Source organism: Astatotilapia calliptera, chromosome 13 (genome assembly GCF_900246225.1).
Source record: "Astatotilapia calliptera chromosome 13, fAstCal1.2, whole genome shotgun sequence".
Classification (NCBI taxonomy): Eukaryota; Metazoa; Chordata; class Actinopteri; order Cichliformes; family Cichlidae; genus Astatotilapia; species Astatotilapia calliptera.
The window spans coordinates 22,721,499-22,742,464 of NC_039314.1; the positions used below are offsets into that span (position 1 = coordinate 22,721,499).

Here is a 20,966-nt window from a genome sequence, read left to right on the forward strand (position 1 = left end):
ACCTAAAACTGGATTAGGATTATCTGTTTTCACATAAATTAATATACTGTGCTCGCCTTCTTCATCTGATAGGACTGACAGGTTAGACAAGATTTTTGGATCAACTTATTAGCTGTATGCGGCAACCTTATGATTATTGCATAAGATGCTAACTCAGAGAGAAAAATGATGTCATCTTCCCATCACATGGCTGGGAGAAGTAGGGGAATGGCATGAAGTAAAATTCCAATTAACCAGTAATCATAAAGGGAATCACTCCTTTAATCACTGCTACTTCTAATGAAAAGATTCATATGAATAAATACAAAATGAATCATGTTACCTGACAGCAGAATCTGTTTATTTCCTTGTTGTTAAAATCGGTATCTTTGACCGCCTTCCAGTTAAGTGATGATCATATTAAATGGTTTGCAGTGCAGAACCGTGTACTGACTGATGGACCAAACTGTTTTCATGAAGCGTATGACTGGCCTTAGAGTGCCAACAAATCATGTTTTCTTGTATAAAACAAACAAAAAAAATGGATACTCTATTACTGAAGACTAATCTTTTGAAAAACTGTAGTCCTGTGGTTTCTACATCTATGAAGGTTTCTGTTGCTGGAACGCGGTCTTTTCTTTCACAAAACACTGTTTCAACACCCATCTTGCTCATACATTTTATTTGTAGCTCAAATCCATGTATTCAGTTGTTGTGCAGTTGAATATTTCTTCTTCCTTTGGCACAGCTGATCAAGACATCCTGATTGAAAGACTCATTATTGTAACTCGTTATTCCTTTGCCTGAGCAAACCATCCCTGGATCTTTTACAAACAGCCCAAAATCCTACAAGGCTTCTCACCATGCAGGTCTTCTAAAAGGTGTCACGTGACACTGATTCTATCCTCTTTTGGGATCACTTTCAGAGCACTTCTTGGGCAGATACCTCTCTATATTAAAATAAACTTTTGCATTCATATGTAACTACTAAGTTCTGACATTAAAACAATTGCTTTCTCATAGTCGACTCCTGCATGTGAATGTTAGTCTGTTGTAAAAGATGTTGTTAGCTGCGTCCAAGTCACCCCTGGTTTCCATTATGACCTCTCCCCCTTGCAACACTCCTATACGCACTGTCTTTTCCAACTACAACATAAAAGAAAATCTTTGCACAGGACATTTTAAGGGCTGAGCAAGGTGAGATGAGGAGACGCTGGGGATTAAATGGAGAGTCCTGGGATAAGGGGACAAAAGCTTCAAGCCTCAGGGAGGGAATGGTCAAGAAACTGGTTGCAACACCTACATGATACTTTGTTCTTGTGCATGTGATCCAATAATAATGATAAACCTCTCTTAAGAAAGAAAATTAAGACATGGATTATCATAACAGCGTGACATGTTTTTGGACTATTTTCAAATGGACATTCCTGTAAGCGAATATGCCAGTAACGGAGGGGGGCAGAGTATCCGAGAGAGAAACACACAGTGTGTATGGACCTATAAACACACATGCTGAGAGAGCGAGAGGGAGAGAGAGGGAGGGAGAGAGAGAGAGAAGAAGGGAGAGAGAGACAGAGGCTGAGCTGATCCTCAGTCGGTTTGTGAGGGAACAGGCGAAAGAGAGACCTGCTCACACGCTGACACACATACACACACACGCACACACACACACAGGCACACTCTCAGTCTCATACACTCTCGCTCTCTTACTCGCGCTTGGGGGGGGGGGGCGGGAAGGGAAGAATGAGGAAGAAGTCCGATCTGCTGCGAGCCTTGTCCCAACAAATGCGGGCATGCTAATGAAGCACCGCTCCGGTCATCCGATCATACAGGTCAGCCGGGTCGAACTACATGGAAACGAGGAGTAGGCAACAAACGAAGATAACAGCAACAAATAACCAGGCGCTGCATGGGAATCCAGACTCTTCCCTCCTTTCGTGCGTCTCGATCGGTGGATACGCCGTCTTGGCTGGCATATAAGAGCTCCCTGCGTCTCCATTACCATTCCCCACCACTGGCTTACCTCTACTACTACTACTACTCCTCCTCTTACTCCTTGTTCTACTAATATTATTAGTAGAGCTACAGTGCAGCTTTTACTACGGACTTCTCCGGATCGTGGCCACTCAAGGGATTAAAAGGTAGGCACTCTGCAGTTTTCTGGGTGTGCTTCATTACGGATAATGACATTAATAGCGAGGTGGGCAGCTTTGCATACATTTTGCGGCTTTGTCTGGTAAAAGCAAGTTTTACACAGGGAGGTAAAGTGAATGGGATGGAAAGCGGACCCTTTCGTCTCGTGGAGCTCCGACTGAAGACTGAAAGCACCATGCGTTGGAAGGGTTTGGATGCAGTGTGGAAACGATGTTCCCTCACTCCCATTCTCCCCCACCGAGCTTTCCACACTGCGCCTTTCTTCCACTGTGATTTGGGAATGTACATAGATTGAAGCTTGGGCTTAGAAAGAACCGAGTACGATGGGAGGTGCTTATCAATGTTTTTTCGCCAAAGTGAACAGACAGCATGGTTTCATGGGGTGTATTTCTTTTTTTTTTCTTTATTTGCTCTACACATCCACGCTCCTTCCACGCTCTCCACTCCTCTAGCCGCCTGCCCCACTTATTTATAGAGGAGTCATTACGGATGCAGAGCACGTTCAGACAGCCATGCTCTCACCTTTTTATAGGCGTTCAATGTGGAAGTTGGGTGACAAACATTCGCAACCAAAGCTAAATTTCCCTGCTCTGTATGGTAATCCTTGTAAAGAGTGAATGCGCATTGAAAGACACATTTGAGCAATTCTGCAGGTTCCATGTCCTGTGCGCCAAGCAGTGCAATTCGGAGGTGATGGAGTGCCTTTGTGCATCAGTGGAGAGCAGGTTTCGGGGAAAACCTGCGCGTGGACCCGGTGTTTGAGTTTCAGTGGGCTTCTGATTTAGTACTTTTTTACTAACAAGTTGGATTTAAAGACACAGAGGGGAAAACTGGCTTAATTTTTGTTTAATTTTCTGTCTGCTTTTGGCAAAGGTTTTTAAACCAAACGGTAGCAGAGCTTCACATATTAGTTAATGTAAACCTATACCGTAAAGTAATTATTGCCCCCGTGTGACACTCCAAGTGTCTCATCTGTTGAGGATTACTTGGCAAATCAGGCAGGTATCATGTAGGCTTTCTAGGCATTTCGCTTTCACCTGACATGAGTCGGGGCTTTAATGGTCATGACACAGAGGAACTGGAGCTCGTTCAGTGTGGATGATATAAAATATTTATTTTTAACAATAAAAAAAGAATGTCAGTCAGCCTTTACAGCTTTATTTAACTCCTAGCAGTGCTGCATTTATTTATTTATTTTTAAAGAACTCGTCCTGCTGCAGTGGTGTTAATCCAGAGTAGGTATTAAGACAAAACAGTTTAAGATTTTCGGTAACAGACCCATTTTCCAATAATAAAATTGGAACTTTTCCCATATCAGACACCAGATTCAGGTCGCCTCTCAGTGGGTGTATATTAGGCTTGTTCTTAACCTGGTTGTGTGAGAATGTACCACACATGCACGCAACTTCCACACTTGTAGGTGACAGCTAAAGCTAAGTCAGTGCTCAGTGTCTGAGAGGAAGCTGAGTCTGTGACTAGACGTTTAACTGTATCTGATGTAAATGTAATAATTCTGTATTATTAATGCCATGAGTGTACTGAAAAAAATTCCACGTCGGATATGAATTTTTTTTTTTCATTAAAGGACGGGAATTTTTGTTTTAATCCTAATAGTAATAGTTCAGTTTAAGGCTTTGTTTTCCTCTATGATTGTTAGGTTATGCTAACATTAGGTCAAAATGACTTTTTTTCAAGAATGACATCATTTGAAAAAAATATTTCCATTCATCTTTTTTCCCCACACATCCCTAAGCTGTTCTGCTTCTTTCAGCAAAAGAGACCCTGTTCACTATAGTTTAAAGTAAACAAGAACAAATTAGGTGATGAGAAAATCATGAGAAAAACAGTAAATTTTGCTACATCTCAGACATTCCCTTGTAAAGTAAATGCTCCTTTTTCACTGTTTTGCCACATTTTTTGTCAAGGTGTTTATGCTAATACAGTCAGTTCAACACTCAATGGGCAAGTAATTAGCCATTCAAGATGAGCTCAGAGACAGGGTCTATCTATTAGAAATCAGTGTGCAGTTTGGTGCAGTCACTGAGATTTATCATTATTTTTAGTAATTAATTATGCTGATTAGTGGGAATCCTTAGTTTAATTTGTGGGTGTATTGCTATAAAATAATGCTGGTATAGATTCAACGAGATCCTGGGAGATTTTGGACCATATTAACATGATAACATGACATGGTTACTGCCAGTTTGTGATGAGAATCTCCCACATCCCAAAAGTGCTGTCTTTGGATTGAGATCAGGTGACAATAGAGGTCATTTGAGTACAGTGAAGTCATCACCATGTTCAAGAAACCAGTTTGAGATGACTTGACCTTTGTGACAATGTTCGTTATCCTGCTGGAAGCAGCCATCAGAAGATGGGCATAGTCAGCAACTATACACATGTAGGCTATGGCGGTTAAATGATGCTCTATTGATAGTAAGAGGGCCAAAGTGTGTTAAAAAATCCCCCAGCAGCAGCAGCAGTGTGAACCAGAAAAGGCAGTATGGATTCATGTTTTTGTATTGTTTATGGCATATTCTGACCCTACGATCAGCACAGAAATCAGACGCTCATCAAAACAGGCAACACTTTTCCAGTCTTCTATTGTTCACTTTTGATTAGGCTGTTCTTAGCTGACAGGAGAAACACCTGGTGAGGTCTTCTGCTGCTGTGAGTTCAGAGATGCCCTTCTGCATGCCTTGGTTGTAATGAGTGGTTATTGCCGCCTTCCTATTAGCTTGAAGCAGCATAGCCAGTCTCCTCTGACCTCTGACATCAACAAAGCATTTTCACCCAGAGAACTGCCACTCACTGGATATTTTCTTCTTATTTCAAGCATTCTCTCTAAACTCTAGAGAACCTGTCTCACATCAGCAACCATGGCATGTTCAGATTCACTTAAGTCATCGTTCTTCCCCAACTTGAATGGGTTGTCCTGATATACTTAAATGCACTGAGTTGCTCCTCCTTGTGTTCTATGTGCCATCCATGAGTATATATCAGTAAAGTCAAATACAAATACTAAAATAGTAATGGTGGATAGAAAATTTATTAAAGGCTTTGTAAAGATCATTACTTATACACTAACGGTTGTTTTTGTTATAGAAATGCTAGACTCTTTAATTCCTTTAAAAGTGTGCTAAACTGTGAAAGTTAAAAAAGCAATACTCAGTTCAATAAGATCATTAGAAGGAAATGAACATGATTTATTGATGTTCAAATTCAGTTTTAGATATTTAGTGGTTAGACTCAGCTGGCCCATCACACCAGAATTTAATCCCAGCAGTGATAGAGATTAGGGCAGGACCCCCGGGAGTTTAGATGCTGGTAGTGGAGATGACGACACAGGCTTGAATGGAGGCTGAGTAATAGGGAGGAGGTTGGTTGCATGAAGGCATCTGCAAGATGTTTGGACTTGATCAGTGTTGTCACAATCAGCTTGACAGCATGGGAAACTGGAAATGGTGTAAAGCTTAGATTAGCTGCAAAAATCAGGGAAGCAGAGATGTGTGGCGACAGATCTTCCTTATCTAACTTATGCATAGGCTTCATTTCTGTAAGTGCTATGTGTTTAGTCTTAGTCAACAAAGCCAATGGCCATTGTACCTTTATTTTTGAGTGAATAGCGTTTACAGGAAATGGAAGCTTTCTGGAGTCATTAGTTGATTTGAATACTGAGTATTAGACAAGTGTCGGTGAAATAGGTCCAAATATGTTTATGTTTACATGCATTGTGTCAAAGAAAAACATTTGACTTTTTATAAGATGTTTGGCGTAGAACATTTTCATATTTGGAACTCTTGGCTTAAACAAGACAAAACTAGACACTTAAAAAATAAAGCTATATAGTTTGTTGATTGCTGTTCAGAAGAGAACTGGTGCACTGACGTATCTAATTATTTACATGTGGTGACTGTTAACTAGAAAGGAAATGCTAAGTCCAGTATTCATTATCAGCTTCAACTTCCCTTTATTTACTGAGCAATTGCACCCAAGTAGTGTCTGCAGGTTAAATAACAGCAACTGACACAAACAATAGCTTGTGTCCAGCTCCTCAAGGGAATGTAACTCTTAAGCTGCTAGATGCTTCTTTATGATCCCTAAGCTAGTCACAAACATTGTCTGTCAGCAGTTTGTGTGCAGTGGTTTTATTAGTGTTTATTTTCTTGATAATATCATCCTCCCTGTGATAAAAAACAAACAAACAGGTTTTTGACAGTACTGCAAGAGGTCTAAAGTGGCACAGTCACAGGCAATAAAACAAAAACAGAGCTGGAAGTCGCTAAAATGCTCCATAGAGCTGAAGAAACCTACTGTGAAATTATTTTTTTGGTTACACAATATGATGTCACCTCATGACTGGTGGAAGGGCACTGTCAAAAATACTTTTTTCAATGTTTCACTATTTCAGATTACAAAATACATGAAGCTATTGTGAAGATTGAATTGGCTGCTGGTGGCGTGTAACATTGTTACTGCATGTTCCTAGAAAATTGCTTAATTTTTAGGAAGCCCGATGACATAAACTATATAACCACATAAGATAAAACCACAGAATTCTTGTGAAATTTGAACCTATTGAAGAAAGGGGAAGATGTCATCTCTTTAGCAAAATGTACATAATGCAGGATATTTTTACCCACGTGCTTCCTTATGTGGATTATACCATAAACATAGAAAGGGTTAAAGATGGCAAAGTTGAAGATAATTATGTGCCTTATATCATTCCCCATCTCTTGAATGAGTAGGGAACTGTAAATAAGGGAAATCATTTGGTAATTTGTTTCAGCCTTTAACAATTTAGTTCTTTTATTTGGTCTTGCACAACTCCTGTTTCTTCATCATTGCCCTCCCACACATTCATATCTTTTATCACAACCCAGGTATTCAGATAGTCATTGGTCAGACGTAAAAGTAGGAAATAACCCAGTGTACTGCAGTGGCAGTCTGATCATTTCCACCTCTACAAGTGTAATAATATGACAGGACGTCTTTGTCGGGGGACTGGCTGTTAGAGAGATCCAGATAAAAAGGCTCAACATCATTCTAATGATGGTAAATGCAGACCATTAATCTTCAGTTGTTTCCAGGCGATAGTGTGTGTGTGTGTGTGTGTGTGTGTGTGTGTGTCTATTTTGGCCTGTGCTTGCACTCACATTCAGTGGAATATCCCTGTGGTTTTATTTCATTTGAAGAGGTGAGATTATGTTAGATTAGCCTCCTGTTTGCTACCTTGTATTTTTTCTTTTCATCTGCCTGTCTCTGATTCTCCTTATGGTACTGTTTTCCACATTACACTCCTCTCCTTCAGTCCCTTTCTTCTTACATCTCTTGTGCTCCCATTCTTATTTACTTTACCACATTTCTTTGTCTCGCTTTCACTCACTGGTTTAAATATTTCATTATCGCTGCCTGTCCCATAGTGAGGAAAATGCATCGCAGATAGGCTGAGAGCAGCACGCTGAGGCTGTTACCTTCACTCACTGCACAGCATTTCATTTTAATTTAAAATAATTTTCAATTATTTTACCACTATGTTATTTGCAAAAATATGTGATTCAGTTTCAGATAAACATTAGAAGTTTATGCAAAATGTGAGGTCTTGTCTTATGTATTCCTCCTGACTTCTCTCTGTCCTTGCTCTGTTTCCTGTTGGTCTGATCAGCTGCCTTCTTGGCATCTTTGGGTGCTATCTTCAAAGGCTCTCAAGACATAACAGTTCTGGGCCAGAGAAGCAACAGCTTGTTTCGCTGCAGCACATGGTTTTCGTTTCGTTAACTTTACGCTTTCTGTCTTTGCTGTTGCCTCTGGGGAGTAAGATTCAGTGGTCCAGTTTCTGTGTCTGTTGTCTTTTTCTGAGGCTGGATTTTCGTCTGCTGTGTTCTTCTTGAAATGGAGCCAAGTTTTTGAGGTCATAACACTAGGGAAAATCATGACGGATATTCTGAAACCTGATATTTCAATTAGAAAATCCAAAATAGCAGCCACTGTTCAGCCACAAAGCCACTCAAGCACTAACAACAGACACGTTCCCTAAAGTTTGGCTCTGATACGATCCAGGTCATTATCTTTTCCTTTATCAAGTGGCCATTAATGTTACAGGATGTTCTTACAGGATGTATTTTGCAGGCAAGACACAAGCCCTGAACTGTAAACAGTGTGGGTGATTATCTTATGTCATCTGAAGTGTAATCTTCTGATAAAGCGTTAAGCAACCAAAACTGTGTAAGGTAGGTCTATCAAGGATTCCTGTTCGTGAGGATGAATTTTAAGCAAGCCAGATGGAAAAAATGGAGGAAGGAACAGAAACTGGAGTGCTTACCCAGGGTTAGCCAATGAACTGTGTTATATTAGGAACTGTGGCATGCGCAGCTGATAGTATATACATAATCTACTGCTTTATTTTTTAAGAATGCAGACTATTAACTATGTTTTATGGTAAAAGCTAGGAGACTCAAGCCCCAAGGGGAAAGGAAGAAAGCCTGGAAGTAGTTTAAATGACCAAACGATCTAAAAACAGCCAGCAACTGCTGTATTTTGTGCAGTTTAACACAATTCACCCTTCCTCTGTTTGTGAGAGGGCTCTGGCAGCTCCAGTGTTGTTGTCACTGCAATAATTTATTCATCCTTATGTTTTTTCCTGTTTGTCCTATTCGGGGTCACAGACCCATCAAAATTGCACAGATGAACTGAATCATTTGAACAGATAAAAACACAGGAAAAACACTATAGTGCAGCGGTCCCCAACCCCCGGGCCTCGGACCAATACCGGTCCGTGAGTCGTTTGGTACCAGGCCGCGAGAGTTGAGGCTCAGGTGTCAAATGTATAGTTTTCAGGGTTTTTATCGGTTTTCAGCGTTATTTTGTTATTGTTTTTATCGTTTACTCGGTTTTCCTGGGTCTTTTCACGTGTGTTATGAATAAATCTTCTTTTTTTCGGTACCGGTACTGGTTTTATTTTGTTGTATTTATCCGTGACACCTTAAAGGCCGGTCCATGAAAATATTGTCGGGCATAAACCGGTCCGTGGCACAAAAAAGGTTGGGAACCACTGCTATAGTGAGCAATAAAGGCCGTGGGTTTTTAAGCAAGTGAGTTGCCGTGGACCAGTAAGTACCAGAAAGTACCAAAAGCAAAGTATTTCAAAAGCTGACTGAGCTCTCCTCCACATCACAGATAAGAAAGGCATAACGGTACTAATTGTGACCTTCCATTAGTAGCTTATGCTGTGCCATTTGTAGTTTTTTTCCTGTGCTTATGGACTTCTAGAGCAGTTTTTTTAAGTTGGAGGGCTGAATTTCCTAGTTCCCAGTTGGAATTTTCAACTGGAACACCCCCTAAAGTTGGAACACAAACTTTGGAGCAGCCTCACCAACCCTGACTTCACAACCCAAGATGGCGGCATGCATGTAAACGGCAGTAAAACTGTGAAACTTGTTATCAGGACAGCCACAGTTGTGTATTTGTGACTGGCTAAATAAGCCATATGAACAGCATTGAACAAGTTCTATCCATGAACGTGCTGCAGTGATGTTTTTAAGCCCCGCAAAATAAGCAAGTGTGGTGCTTGTGGAGCAGGGCCTGCTGTGATTTTGGCCTTGTTTGGGTGTGTCCTGCCTTAGGTTACAAAAATGGTGGCAAATAACTCTACAATTAAGAGAGTGCTTAAGGTCAGAGAAAGGTGAGTTCTAGTGCCAGAGAGCCTTGCTGGGTTGCAGCTAGAGAGCTGTGTGTGGTGGCTGCTTACTGCTGCTCTGTGGAGAGGAGTGTGTGTTTTGTTGACTTAGCCTTTTTTTTTTTTTTTTACTTATTTTTCAGTTTAGTGACTAACTCCTGGGTTTGGTTGTTTCCTTTCTTTTAAAGGTGATAGTCGTTTGTCCGTCTGTTTCAGTTTCATTCGTAATAAAAACATTAATAAAAACCTTTAATTTAACAAGTTCACCTTCATGTCACCTTTTTTTTTTTCAACCCAGACACTTCTTGTCACTTTCCCACATACCCTGTATGTTTTAGGGGAACGTTAAAGGTCCAATTGCTAATTGGCAATAATAAATGAATGGCTCTACCTCGCTAAGCAGGAAAACAAACCACATTTTCCTTCCTTTTCTGACATTACTACTGGAAACATGCAAAGACTTGTAGCAATATACTGCTTCTGTTTGACATAAAAATGTACCTGCACCAATTGAGCAACATCAATCATAGTAAAATTCCCACTCACGGCTAATTTAGAGGGATGGTTTACTGAATTTCTACAAACCTACCCTGTTCCAGGTTCAGTTGTAATTTTTCTTTTGTCCTTTTTGACCATATCTACAAATTTTGCGACCTTTATAACCTCCAATTGTGTCGTGAAGCTTTAGAACATACACTCTATTGAATGGAGAAGAACTGGCTTTTGGTGTTATGTTCAGCCATCTGCCTTTTAGAAAAATGACATCTCTAAGTGAAAACAGCCAAATTCCAGAGCACACTGAATTATTGATCAGTTGGAAAAGTAACATAAAGGCTTTTGTGACCACACAAGAAGCCCATATAAGGCAAGGAGCTGCTGACTAGCATTAACCAGGGGGGAAATGGTTTCTTATGACCTTGGAAAATTGAGGTTTAATTAAGTAGACATGTAATTTTGTTGAGAGTTGATTTTCCTAATGTCTGAGCACAAAGCTCTTACACCACAGCAGAGCCCACTCAGTAAACATCGGGGCAGCAGTTAAACATTTGGTCCATTTAACCCAAATATTTAAATTCACCACTGGTGGATTTTACATTACAAAGTAACAGATTTAGCCAGCAAACATCTTCAACACCATTAAGCGAGACACACACACACACAAATACTCTCCATACTGTATACTGTATTATATTCTCAATAGATTCTTGAAGGAACTTTTATTGTGTGTTTAGCTATGAACAGCATCAGAATGGATTCTTGGCTTAATAGGACAGAAAATTTTATTCATGTTGAAAAAATATATTTATATTCATAATAGTTATTGTAGTAGCTTGGCAAAATTGTGCTGTGTACAGCTATTGTCACATAGGAAAAACAGTGGTTCCTAACTGCAGCATAATCAAAATTATTGCGACAGTATGCAATGAATTTGTATGTATGCAATGCGATCTCATTACCCTTTAAATCATTGCTTCAAAGATGAGATCCAGGGCTTTTACTGCTTGCAGTCACTTGCCATTTTCAAGGAGACTTTGGTGCGTCAAGACACTGATAAAACAACAGTAAGACAGAGTCAGTCTGCTATCAGTTTGTGATTGAATGGGATCAAATGAACAATTACATAGTGTCTGTTTGTGATATTACTGTGATTATCTATGATAAAGTGGCAAGAATCACAAGACTGTTGCTGTTAATGTGCAGAAAAATTAACATTAAACAGAAATTCACAATAACTACATTCAGAAACCAGCCAGAACCTCATACCTGGACAAGGTTTTCTGAAATCCCTCCTGACGTAGCTGCTGCACCACGCTATATTAACTGCAAATGGATAAAGGTGCTAGATGGAGAACATTACCTGACTGTCTGAGTCAGACCATGTTTGTTTGGAGACAGGTTGCCTACCTGCAGGCAACCTCCGCAATCAGCTTGCAATGGAGAGTGGTCACTGAGAGGTTGGAGGTGTTGCATGCTCCACTTGTGGGTGAATAGTTAAAAAGAAAAAAGGTTGTTTGAAAAAGGTTCTGATCTGAGCTTTGTTTTGTCTCTTAATTCTGGTTATTGCTCTTTAATTCAATGGATTACCTCTTTTATCATTGCTTTATTGCTTTTCTTAAACAATTAAAAAGTGGTAAAATTAATTTACACTGCTGTTTTGTGTAAATTAGTTTTAATTTGCTACACTTGTTCTGTTTCAGCATGGTCGATGCATTTGGCAAACTCAGATCTCTCAAGCTGTGCTGTATGTTGTGAACTGCAGCCAGTCAGAAGACAATTTAATTTAATCTAATTTTTCAGAAACTGAATGAATTGTGGGGCATCACCAAGGCAAGAATCACATAAAAAGTCTATTTATAACTGGGAGCAACACCAAGCTGGAAATGAGCACAACAGGCCACCTTTAATTTTAATCAAGCACATTTTATGGTTCAGTCATGACGACTTTTGCTATAGCACTTTTGTGCTATAGCAAAAGGCAAAGAACATTTAAAAAAAATTTTCTGTGAAAATATGGATTTTTTTTCAAGATTCTTTTCATTGTATTTAGACATAGAGGCATTCAAAGTATAGATACAAACGTGCAAAATCTGTGTGGCTTTAATTCTGTGGAATGGTCCAGGAGTGGATATGTGTTCTTCTCCTGAAGTTTAAACTAAATTATATAACCATCCGCAACCCAGCACCTTTTATAGTAATGCAAATTTTGATGAAATGAGGTTTCACTAATTCAGGAGACTCGAATTTAAGCTGTGCAGTATTTACAAACTACAGTGTAACTGCACTTTTTTACAACTCACATGAACATTGCAATTCTAAGTTTATCCTTTCACTTGGAGCAATTTAATATTTTCTGTTCCTCCTTTCATTCAGATAAAGTACTTTCTAATATTTTGCCTACTGCTCTGCTGTCTGACCATCACATTGTTGCATACAAAAGTGCATGCAATACAGAAACAGATGAGGCAAAGACTCCAAGGCCACCAAGATAGAAACATGCCAGAGAATTGCCTTGAGTCCACTAATAGACTCATCATGTTATAGAGCAGAGTCCCAATGCTCCAATATGTTTGATTAATTCCCATAAAAAATGAGCGGCCTTATGAAAAATATCCATGTTATTTTTCAGTGATTTGTATTTATGATGATACATTTCAGGTGTTGCAATGCCAGATTTCCAATTATGTTGTTTACCTTGGAGCAAGAATTTAGTTCTCGGATACGAGTCTGATGTTAGGACTAAGTTGTATCAGTTTGCATTAGGGCTGCCATTAGTCCACTAGTCACGATTACGTCGACTATTAAAATCGTAGACGACTAATTTAATAGTCGACATGTTGTTTGAAGCTTTGTAAGATCCCAAAAGACACAGGAATGAGTAGTATGATTTAAGAGTGTAATAACGGACTGAAACAGAAGAAGGCAGCACTGCATGTACAAGGATGCCAGCTGGTTAAACCCCGAAGAAGTTGTGTCCCAGAATTCATAGCGGCCCAGAATAGTTGTCAACGATGGCGGCAGCTAGTTAGTTTTAATATTACTCTTATTATTCTTTTTGGGTCACAAAATAAAGTTTAACATATTTTCAGGCGAGAATGTAGCTGTGTAAACCTCAAATATCTGCTCAGTTTATCAAGACACCACATATTTGCAAAAGCGCTCTGACGTTTTTGGAGACGTCAGAGCCGCTAGCCGGGGGCAAGGCTCACTAGAACCGGTAAGAACACTGGACTCCTGGCAAATCGTTTTCAAACCCAAGCCGTCTTTCGCCACTCAGGTTAAACATATATAAGTCACTTAGATAACTTAAAAATGTTATTGTTTGGCTTTTTTCAGTATTTAATTTGTTTCTGAGTAAATCGGTTTGGCTGAGATTAAAGTTATAGTTTTTACACAGCTGAATAAACTTCAAGCAGACAACTGATTATCAGAACTGTGAGATGCTCAAGAATATACTGTTATATTTTAGATAGCAAGGAGCAGACGGCTGAGTTTAATAAACTCCACCGAAACGATCTGCAAATGTCATTAACATTTAATTAACTATCATCTTGTCTTTACTTTTAGTTAGCACATACCTTAAACACTTAAAGCTGTAAGCTAATGATAGTTATATAAGAGCAGATGCATGCTGGTGCAAAAATAATCGGTGACTAGTCTATTATCAAAATAATCGTTTGTGGCAGCCCTAGTTTGCATGTCCCCCCCATTTTCTTTGGTACCTGTCATTAAATGTCACTACATGGGCTTTTTATGACAAAAGTGATTAGTCTGTGTGAATGCCTACACTTAAAACACAAATAAGCACACGATTAATTTGTGAACTACCCACATCTCAATGCTAAAGTGTGTTTTGGAAACAATAAGCCCAAATCAGGCATTGAAAAATACAATCTGAAATAATTACTCAGAATGCTACACCTTTTCTCTGAAAGGTTCACCGGGGGAGATTGATGAAGCTCTGTCGAGGAGGGAAATTATTTTACTGCTATTGTTAAATAATTGTTATTGCATTAATAATATAATTTGCAGCATGGATATTGCATTCCAAGGTTTAGACAGTGTCTCTTTCAGAAAGACTGAGTTGCAGGCTGACAGGAAGTTGTATGCAGAAAGAAGACAGGAAGTTATTTTGAGCCGCAGGCTAAGACGAGGCTTTAACAATGTAACAGATAGCTTTATCATTTTATATTAAGGTTTTAGTAGAGGTTCTTGATTAAAACATTTATTTAGTAGAAGACATACACATAGTCTCAGTGAGCTTCTGGTCTGGTAAAAGGTCAGAAGTGTAAGAGGTGACACAAAGAGCATGTGAGGTCAACACACACACACACACACACACACACACACTTTAAATTAGATTTATTTAGAGGAGAGGTTAGTTATGTTTGGCTGTAACTGCAAAATTGTCTTGGTAAAAGAGGAACCGTTTCTTGGTGTCTCGGCAAGAAAGAGGAACAAGACAAGAACTGAAAGGTAGACAGGAAGGGCTAGCCATGAAAATAGAAGATGATTTTCTAGGTGAAAAGTCATGATGTTGATCTGATCTATGTATAAAATGTATGTGACGCATGAAGGGGCGTCAGTAAATAAACCCTGATGCTATAAAATATCTGTTCATGCTTTGATTAAGTCGAGGACTACTTCCTGTCTGCTTACAGAGTTTTCTTCCCACGCGTGTATTCATTAAAATCTTCGTTTGACTTCACCCGGCCGGACCAGTGTGGTTATTCTTCGATCACCTCTTGTACCCTTCCTCAATATTGAATCTTAACATTTGGGGGCTTCGTCCGGTTATTGGGGAAGGAGAGTTGGAGGTTTGGACGGAGAAATCCGGGGTCTTGGGTGGTCTGACGGGCAGACGTGAATTCCAGTGGTCTAAGTGAGTGGGCATAAGCCGGCTTATCCAAAAGGTAAGGCACTACCTGTTGAATTATTTCCAAAGTGTGCCAAATTGGACATGATAAAATTTAAGTCTACTCACTGAAGTTACTGGTGGATGTCTGTTTTGATTTTGATGAAAATCTCATGAGTTGAAGCAGTTAGAGTTCTGCTAAGAAGAAATGAAAGTAGTTAAGAGTCTGATAAGAAAAGTTTAAATACTGGGTTGAAGTCCCAAAGAAATTGAGTTAGAGTCTCAAGTAGTTGGTAGGGAATTGGTTATTGTGTTGGTTAGAGTCCAAATTTGGTCATAAGAGTGGACCTGAGCGGTCAAATTGGCCACTAGGTTGCACCTGCCTCAGTTATACACTTGCTTCGGGTGTTGATTGTTGTTTCAAAGTATTATAAATTATTCTAGAACGGCAGTTCGAGTCTGCTAGGAAGCGCAGTGCTCAGAGGTAACGCTTGCCAATGTCAAGGACGCTTAGACATTGTCCTCGAAGAGGGATAGTCAGTTGGTCACTGTGGAGTTTGGGGCACTCCAGAATAACTAGGAGTTAGAATCTCCTTACCGTTTGCAACGGTATCTGCGCTTTTTTGGCCAGCAGAAGTGGACTTCGGGCGTGTAACTTTAACCTAAAGCTTCAGGCAAAGTTTGGGTTGGTTGACGCTTTTAAATTGAGTTAGGGATTTTAGAAATGAGGCCAGAAACAGTTAAAGTCTTGATACTGGTTAATTGATCGCAAAAAACGGTTATGTTAAATTTGTCGAAATTTGATAGGTGTTAAAAGGTTTAAAATCTGTGCAGTTGTAAATATAAGACGTCTCTGTATTAAAAAAGATCTCTGTGGGTCGAGTCAGCAATGCACTGACTGCCTGCTGCTATTCTTAGATGAAGAGTGTGTGTGCATGCAAATGAGGCAGCTGATGCAGAGCGCATGAGAGGACTATGCTTTCGGTTTTGTGTGTCATTCAGCTCTATAACTATTGTTTGCAAATGTGGATAAATGTCTGCAGTTAAAATGCTGGCTTAGTAAATAACAACATTGTAAATATATGAATGGTGACAGCGTTTCAAAATAGAATATAAGAATTGTTTGTGTTTAAAACCAACGGTTAGGTAAAGAAGATTTAAGGTGGATTTGAAGGCATAAACAAAAAATAAAAGGGTTACAGTCTGCAAGGGTTGTTAATTCATGAGCTGACTGGATGCAGAGTAAGTGGAGTGGTCATCCTGAGAGGATTGAATGATGCTCTAACTCTGTGGTCAAGTCAGACATAGGCTTTAAGCAACCATGAGCCACTAATAAGCGTGACAGATTAATGAGTATGTGTAAATTGAACTTGTTAAATAGTTTTGATAGGAGTAACTCAATGAGCACGCAATAAAGTGGACTTTTTAGGGGCAGTTTATCACTGACACCATAAAAAGCAACTTAATTAGTAGTTCAATAACAAATTGTAAAGATAACCTTTGTTATTTGATAAGACAGAGAAAATTCAGGTTACATATAGTGAATAAATAAGGAAATGATAATCTCTGCGTCATTCCACACTGAAATTTCAATTGTAGGGGATCATTTGGAGGTGAATTGTGTAGGACACGGGGAGACAGAAGAATCTCCCCATGAGTTTTCAGTGTGCATAGAAATTGAGGAGGCTGAACTGGAAGCCTGCCTGGGTCGTTGTTTTTGTTTATTTGAGGGTCTGCTGGAAGTTTGTGAAAACGACCACCTTGATATGTGGGAGCCTTCTCGGGCAGCGATTTTTTTGTTAGACCTGTGGCAGGCTGTGCAACATGGAGAAAGCTTTGACATAATGTCATAAAGGTGATTTCTTGGTTTTAGACTTATTAGCACGGGACAAGTTGAGGGACCCTTGAGGGTGTGTTGCTGTAAAGTATACAAGGGACGCGCAGCGCCGTTAATGGGTTTAAAATAAATGAAAAAACACTAATCCGAGGAACCATTGGAAGAGGTAAGTCTGTGTTTCAGAGAATGGCTGACAGCTCGGGTGCGACACCTAGTAGGAAAAGGGGATGCAAACCTCTGAAGGATCAGCTCGAACAGCTTAAGAAAGCTGTTCGCTTGGCTTCCCCTGGAGTATCAAAATCAGCAGAGAAAGAGTGCCAAGCGATGGAGGTTGAGGTAAGTAAACCTATTATATCCCAACAGAAAGGGCTGGGTGATAAAATACCTCTGACCTTGGTGTTAAAAACTGAAGGAGAAGTGTATGGACAAATGCATGAGGCCCTACGTGCGTCCATAGAGGCATTAACGGCATTGGAGGTTATAAAGCAGAGAGTAATGCAGGGAGGGCCAGAAGAGGAGAATGAAGACCGTGCGACGTCATCAGAAGAAGACGATGAGGAGGACGAAGATGGAGGAGCTGAACCCCAACCAAGTACAAGCCTAATTTTGAGGAAAAGAAGTGTGAAGAGAGACCAAGCACAGAGACAGCCCATATTTAAGAGCTCAAAGGGGAAAGGAAAGTTGAGGAAGAGTAGAAGAGTGAGTTTTGAACAAGGAGCTCCTGACCCTGGTTTAAGTCTGCCTCTAATAGCAGGTCCAAAGAACGAACCAGTTTATCGCGCCTATAAGGTGAGAGATTTGGAAGCATTGGTTAAACAACTTCCACCAATAACCAAGGGAGAACATTGGGAAGGAGAAGAATTAGCGCTGGGCGACTTTCGCACTTTGGCCGGACGTTGTATGCTGGGTGGTGGGTTAGCAGATGTAGAGCAGATAGCTCAAACAACCAGATATGCAAATGACCTGAAATATCATGAGGTGCAGAGTGACTTAGCAGATGCAGTTTGGGAGAAGGACCCAACTCCTAACTTTGGAGCCATTCCAAAAATTATTTGGGATCCCAAAAACACACCCAGAGAGTGTTTAGCTAAAGCAAAGGAACAATGGTTGTTAGGAACAGGAATACATCCGGGGAAGGAGGGTGAAAGTAGAGCGTGGTGTCGTTCGGCAGTGCTGGCAGGGCTGCCCAACCAGGTTGCAGTTGACTTGGAAAAGAACCCAGATTTTGCCGTTGCAGACTCGGTGCAGTGGGAGAGACATGTGACCCACAGACTTCAGCAGGAACGGGATTTGACGAACAAACAAAAGAAAGAGTTAGATGAAGCACAGGCGCAGCTGCTTAGGCTGCAGCTGGGTGAGGCTCGCGAAAAATATAATGCGAAGAAAAAAGAACCGAAAGAACTAAATAAGACTATAATGGTGGCAAGGCCTCAGCCCGATCCTGTGCCTGACTGGCCAGATCAGGATCCGGGTCTCTACCCTGATGATCGTTGGCCCGCCAATGCACCAAGGCAGCGTCAACCCGTAGGGAATTGGGGGACCGGTGGACCGCAGAGAGGGCGTGGTGGATCCGTGAGGGGAGGACAAAGGGCTCGGAATCCGGGGAATCCTGGCAGTGTGTCTTGGACTGCCTGTTACAGCTGTGGAGCAGAAGGACACTGGTCCCGAGAATGCCCTGAATCGCAGCGAAATTATCAGAGGCGAGGCTATCAACCCCAGGCACAAGGAGGCCCAAGACAAAGAGTTGCTTACAGGGGAGCACATCAGGCTCCAAACCCGAATGCAGCACCAGCCCCCCAGTACCCAGTAGCCGACTGGGGCTGGGAGGGGGAGCAATACTGATGGAGCCCGGAGAAACTGAACAGCGTGGGGACGGCAGAACCTATGCTGTCAATGATGATGATCCAGCATTGACACAGCTGGGAAAACAGACTTTGAAGCACCAATATGTGGTGTCCTCACAGGTGCCTGGAAAATCTCATGGGCAGGGACCTGCTTGTGAAACTGGGATCACCTTCAAAGACTCAATATCTAGTCCAGAACTCTGAACAACCCACTGCCAAAATCTACTGGGGGAGGCTAGTGGAAGAAGGTATTCTGAGACATTATCAGCTGTGGAAACCCTGGATAATGAGCCTGGCCGTCTATTCCCCACCGCGAGATCCTTTCCACGTTACACTCTTTTATGATAGGGAAGATAACGATATCTATTGGGAACAGTTCCAGTCTGATCTTGAGGGACAGACGTGGAATGTGCAAACACATAACATTTATGTTGGACCAGAAGGTGTGGCCGCGGCTGTGAAATTTACTGATGAACAACTGCCTTGGTGCAATGTGGGAGAGGATTCAGCCCCTCACATTACATTGGCGGTCCACGAGGGTCATGGGCCAAGAGATCTGGGACCAATGGTCAAGCGGGCGCTGGACAACGCATGCTGGCAAGGCACCCAAATTCCAAATGTCTGGTATGCACCAAAATGTAAAATATATCGCATAACTTGTTTGTCCAACGATGTAGTGATCTTAGAACATAAAGAAATCTCCAGAATACATGACAGGGAAAGAATGGATCATCCTGATGCAGTAGCTGAGCTCTCAAAATTGCCTGGTACTTTGTGGTCCGCAGGGCCCACAGATGTGGGTCTAGCTAACTGTTCGCCTGTCCTGTTCCGGCTGAAGTATGACATACCATTTAACAGACCATAATAGAAGCACATAACTGAAGACCAAAAGTGGTTCACATGTATTGACCTAGCGAATGCATTCTTTTGTCTCCCACTGCACGAGTCACTCAGAGACATTTTCTCATTCACATACAGAGGTCGCAAATTTAGGTACACACGCCTACCACAAGGCTTTGCACTCTCACCAGGAATTTTTAATCAGGTGTTGAAAGAGGCATTGTCCCCATGTCAACTGCCAGGGGGCTGTAAATTAATACAGTATGTTGATGATCTTCTTATTGCAGCCCCGTCAGCAGCGGCCTGTACGGCAGCATCGCTCGTGGTGTTGAACAGATTGGCGGAGTGTGGCTTCAAAGTGAGCAAAGAAAAACTTCAGTTGGTCCGGCCAGAGGTAACATTCCTGGGCCGGGTGATCGTACACAGATCAGTGGGGTTAATGAACACACACAGAGACCAAATTCTGACACATCCAAAACCAAGAACTGTGAAGGAGTTGCTTTCCTTTCTTGGCTTGACAGGTTACAGCAGGCAGTTCATTCCGAACTATGTGGGTAAAACGGCCCCTTTAAGGGACTTGATCAAGAAAGTTAGTGTTCGAAATCTGAAGGCTGAATTGCCTTGGACGCCGGACACAGGGACAGCGTTCATTTCACTAAAATAGGATTTGTCAAGAGCCACAGATCTGGCCACACCTAACTATGATGAGGCATTTTATCTTGATGTTTCAGAAACAAAGGGAGTTGTGAATGGTGTGTTGTTTCAGAAAAAAGGGGGAGGTAGGGATGTACTTATGTATGTCAGCATAAGATTAAATTCAACAGAAGTAAGGCATCCCACATGCACACAACACGCAGCAGGAGTAGCAAAGATAATTCAGAAAACAGCACATATAGTGAGGGAACACCCACTGAAAGTGCTTACTACACACAGTGTAGTGGCCTATGTGAACTCACAGGCATTCACAATGACTCCACTGACGCAACAAAGGTTCAGCAAAATTTTAGAGGCGCCAAATCTGATATTCACACATGAAGGAATAAATATGGCAGACCTAATGGGGTCAGGAGAACCACATGACTGTATTAAGAAAGCCCAGGTTGAAGGAAAAATCGAGGGACAACAGTCGGCCCAGAGAGCTGAAGTGATAGCCCTAACTCGAGCCCTGAGGTTGGCTAAAAACATGAGAGTGAACATCTACACTGACTCAGCATATGCGTTTGGAGCAGCTCATGTGGAACTGGCTCAGTGGAAGAGAGCCGGGTTCAGAACGGCCACTAATGC

General features: G+C 41.1%; 2 protein-coding genes across 5 annotated transcripts in view; both read left to right on the plus strand.

Annotated features, from left to right (window-relative positions):
• Positions 1-1,536: 1,536 nt before the first annotated feature.
• slc8a1b (solute carrier family 8 member 1b) overlaps positions 1,537-20,966 on the plus strand; it is a 146,392-nt gene continuing 126,962 nt past the window's right edge. For 3 of the 4 annotated variants that reach the window (XM_026189820.1, XM_026189821.1, XM_026189823.1), the window contains exon 1: positions 1,537-2,120. The gene's annotated coding sequence lies outside the window, so the exon portion shown is untranslated. The remainder of the gene's footprint in view (positions 2,121-20,966) is intronic. The other variant, XM_026189822.1, reaches the window with a different exon arrangement.
• Positions 16,310-20,168, plus strand: LOC113034791 (uncharacterized). The gene is made up of 2 exons (XM_026189824.1): positions 16,310-16,774; positions 17,017-20,168. The coding sequence occupies exon 2, from the start codon at positions 17,185-17,187 to the stop codon at positions 18,838-18,840; it is 1,656 nt and encodes a 551-aa protein (XP_026045609.1). The 5' UTR covers positions 16,310-16,774; positions 17,017-17,184; the 3' UTR covers positions 18,841-20,168.

Bases quoted from the DNA above. Each gene is read 5' to 3' on its own strand.
- LOC113034791 (XM_026189824.1), top strand. From the start codon at position 17,185: ATGGCTGACAGCTCGGGTGCGACACCTAGTAGGAAAAGGGGATGCAAA.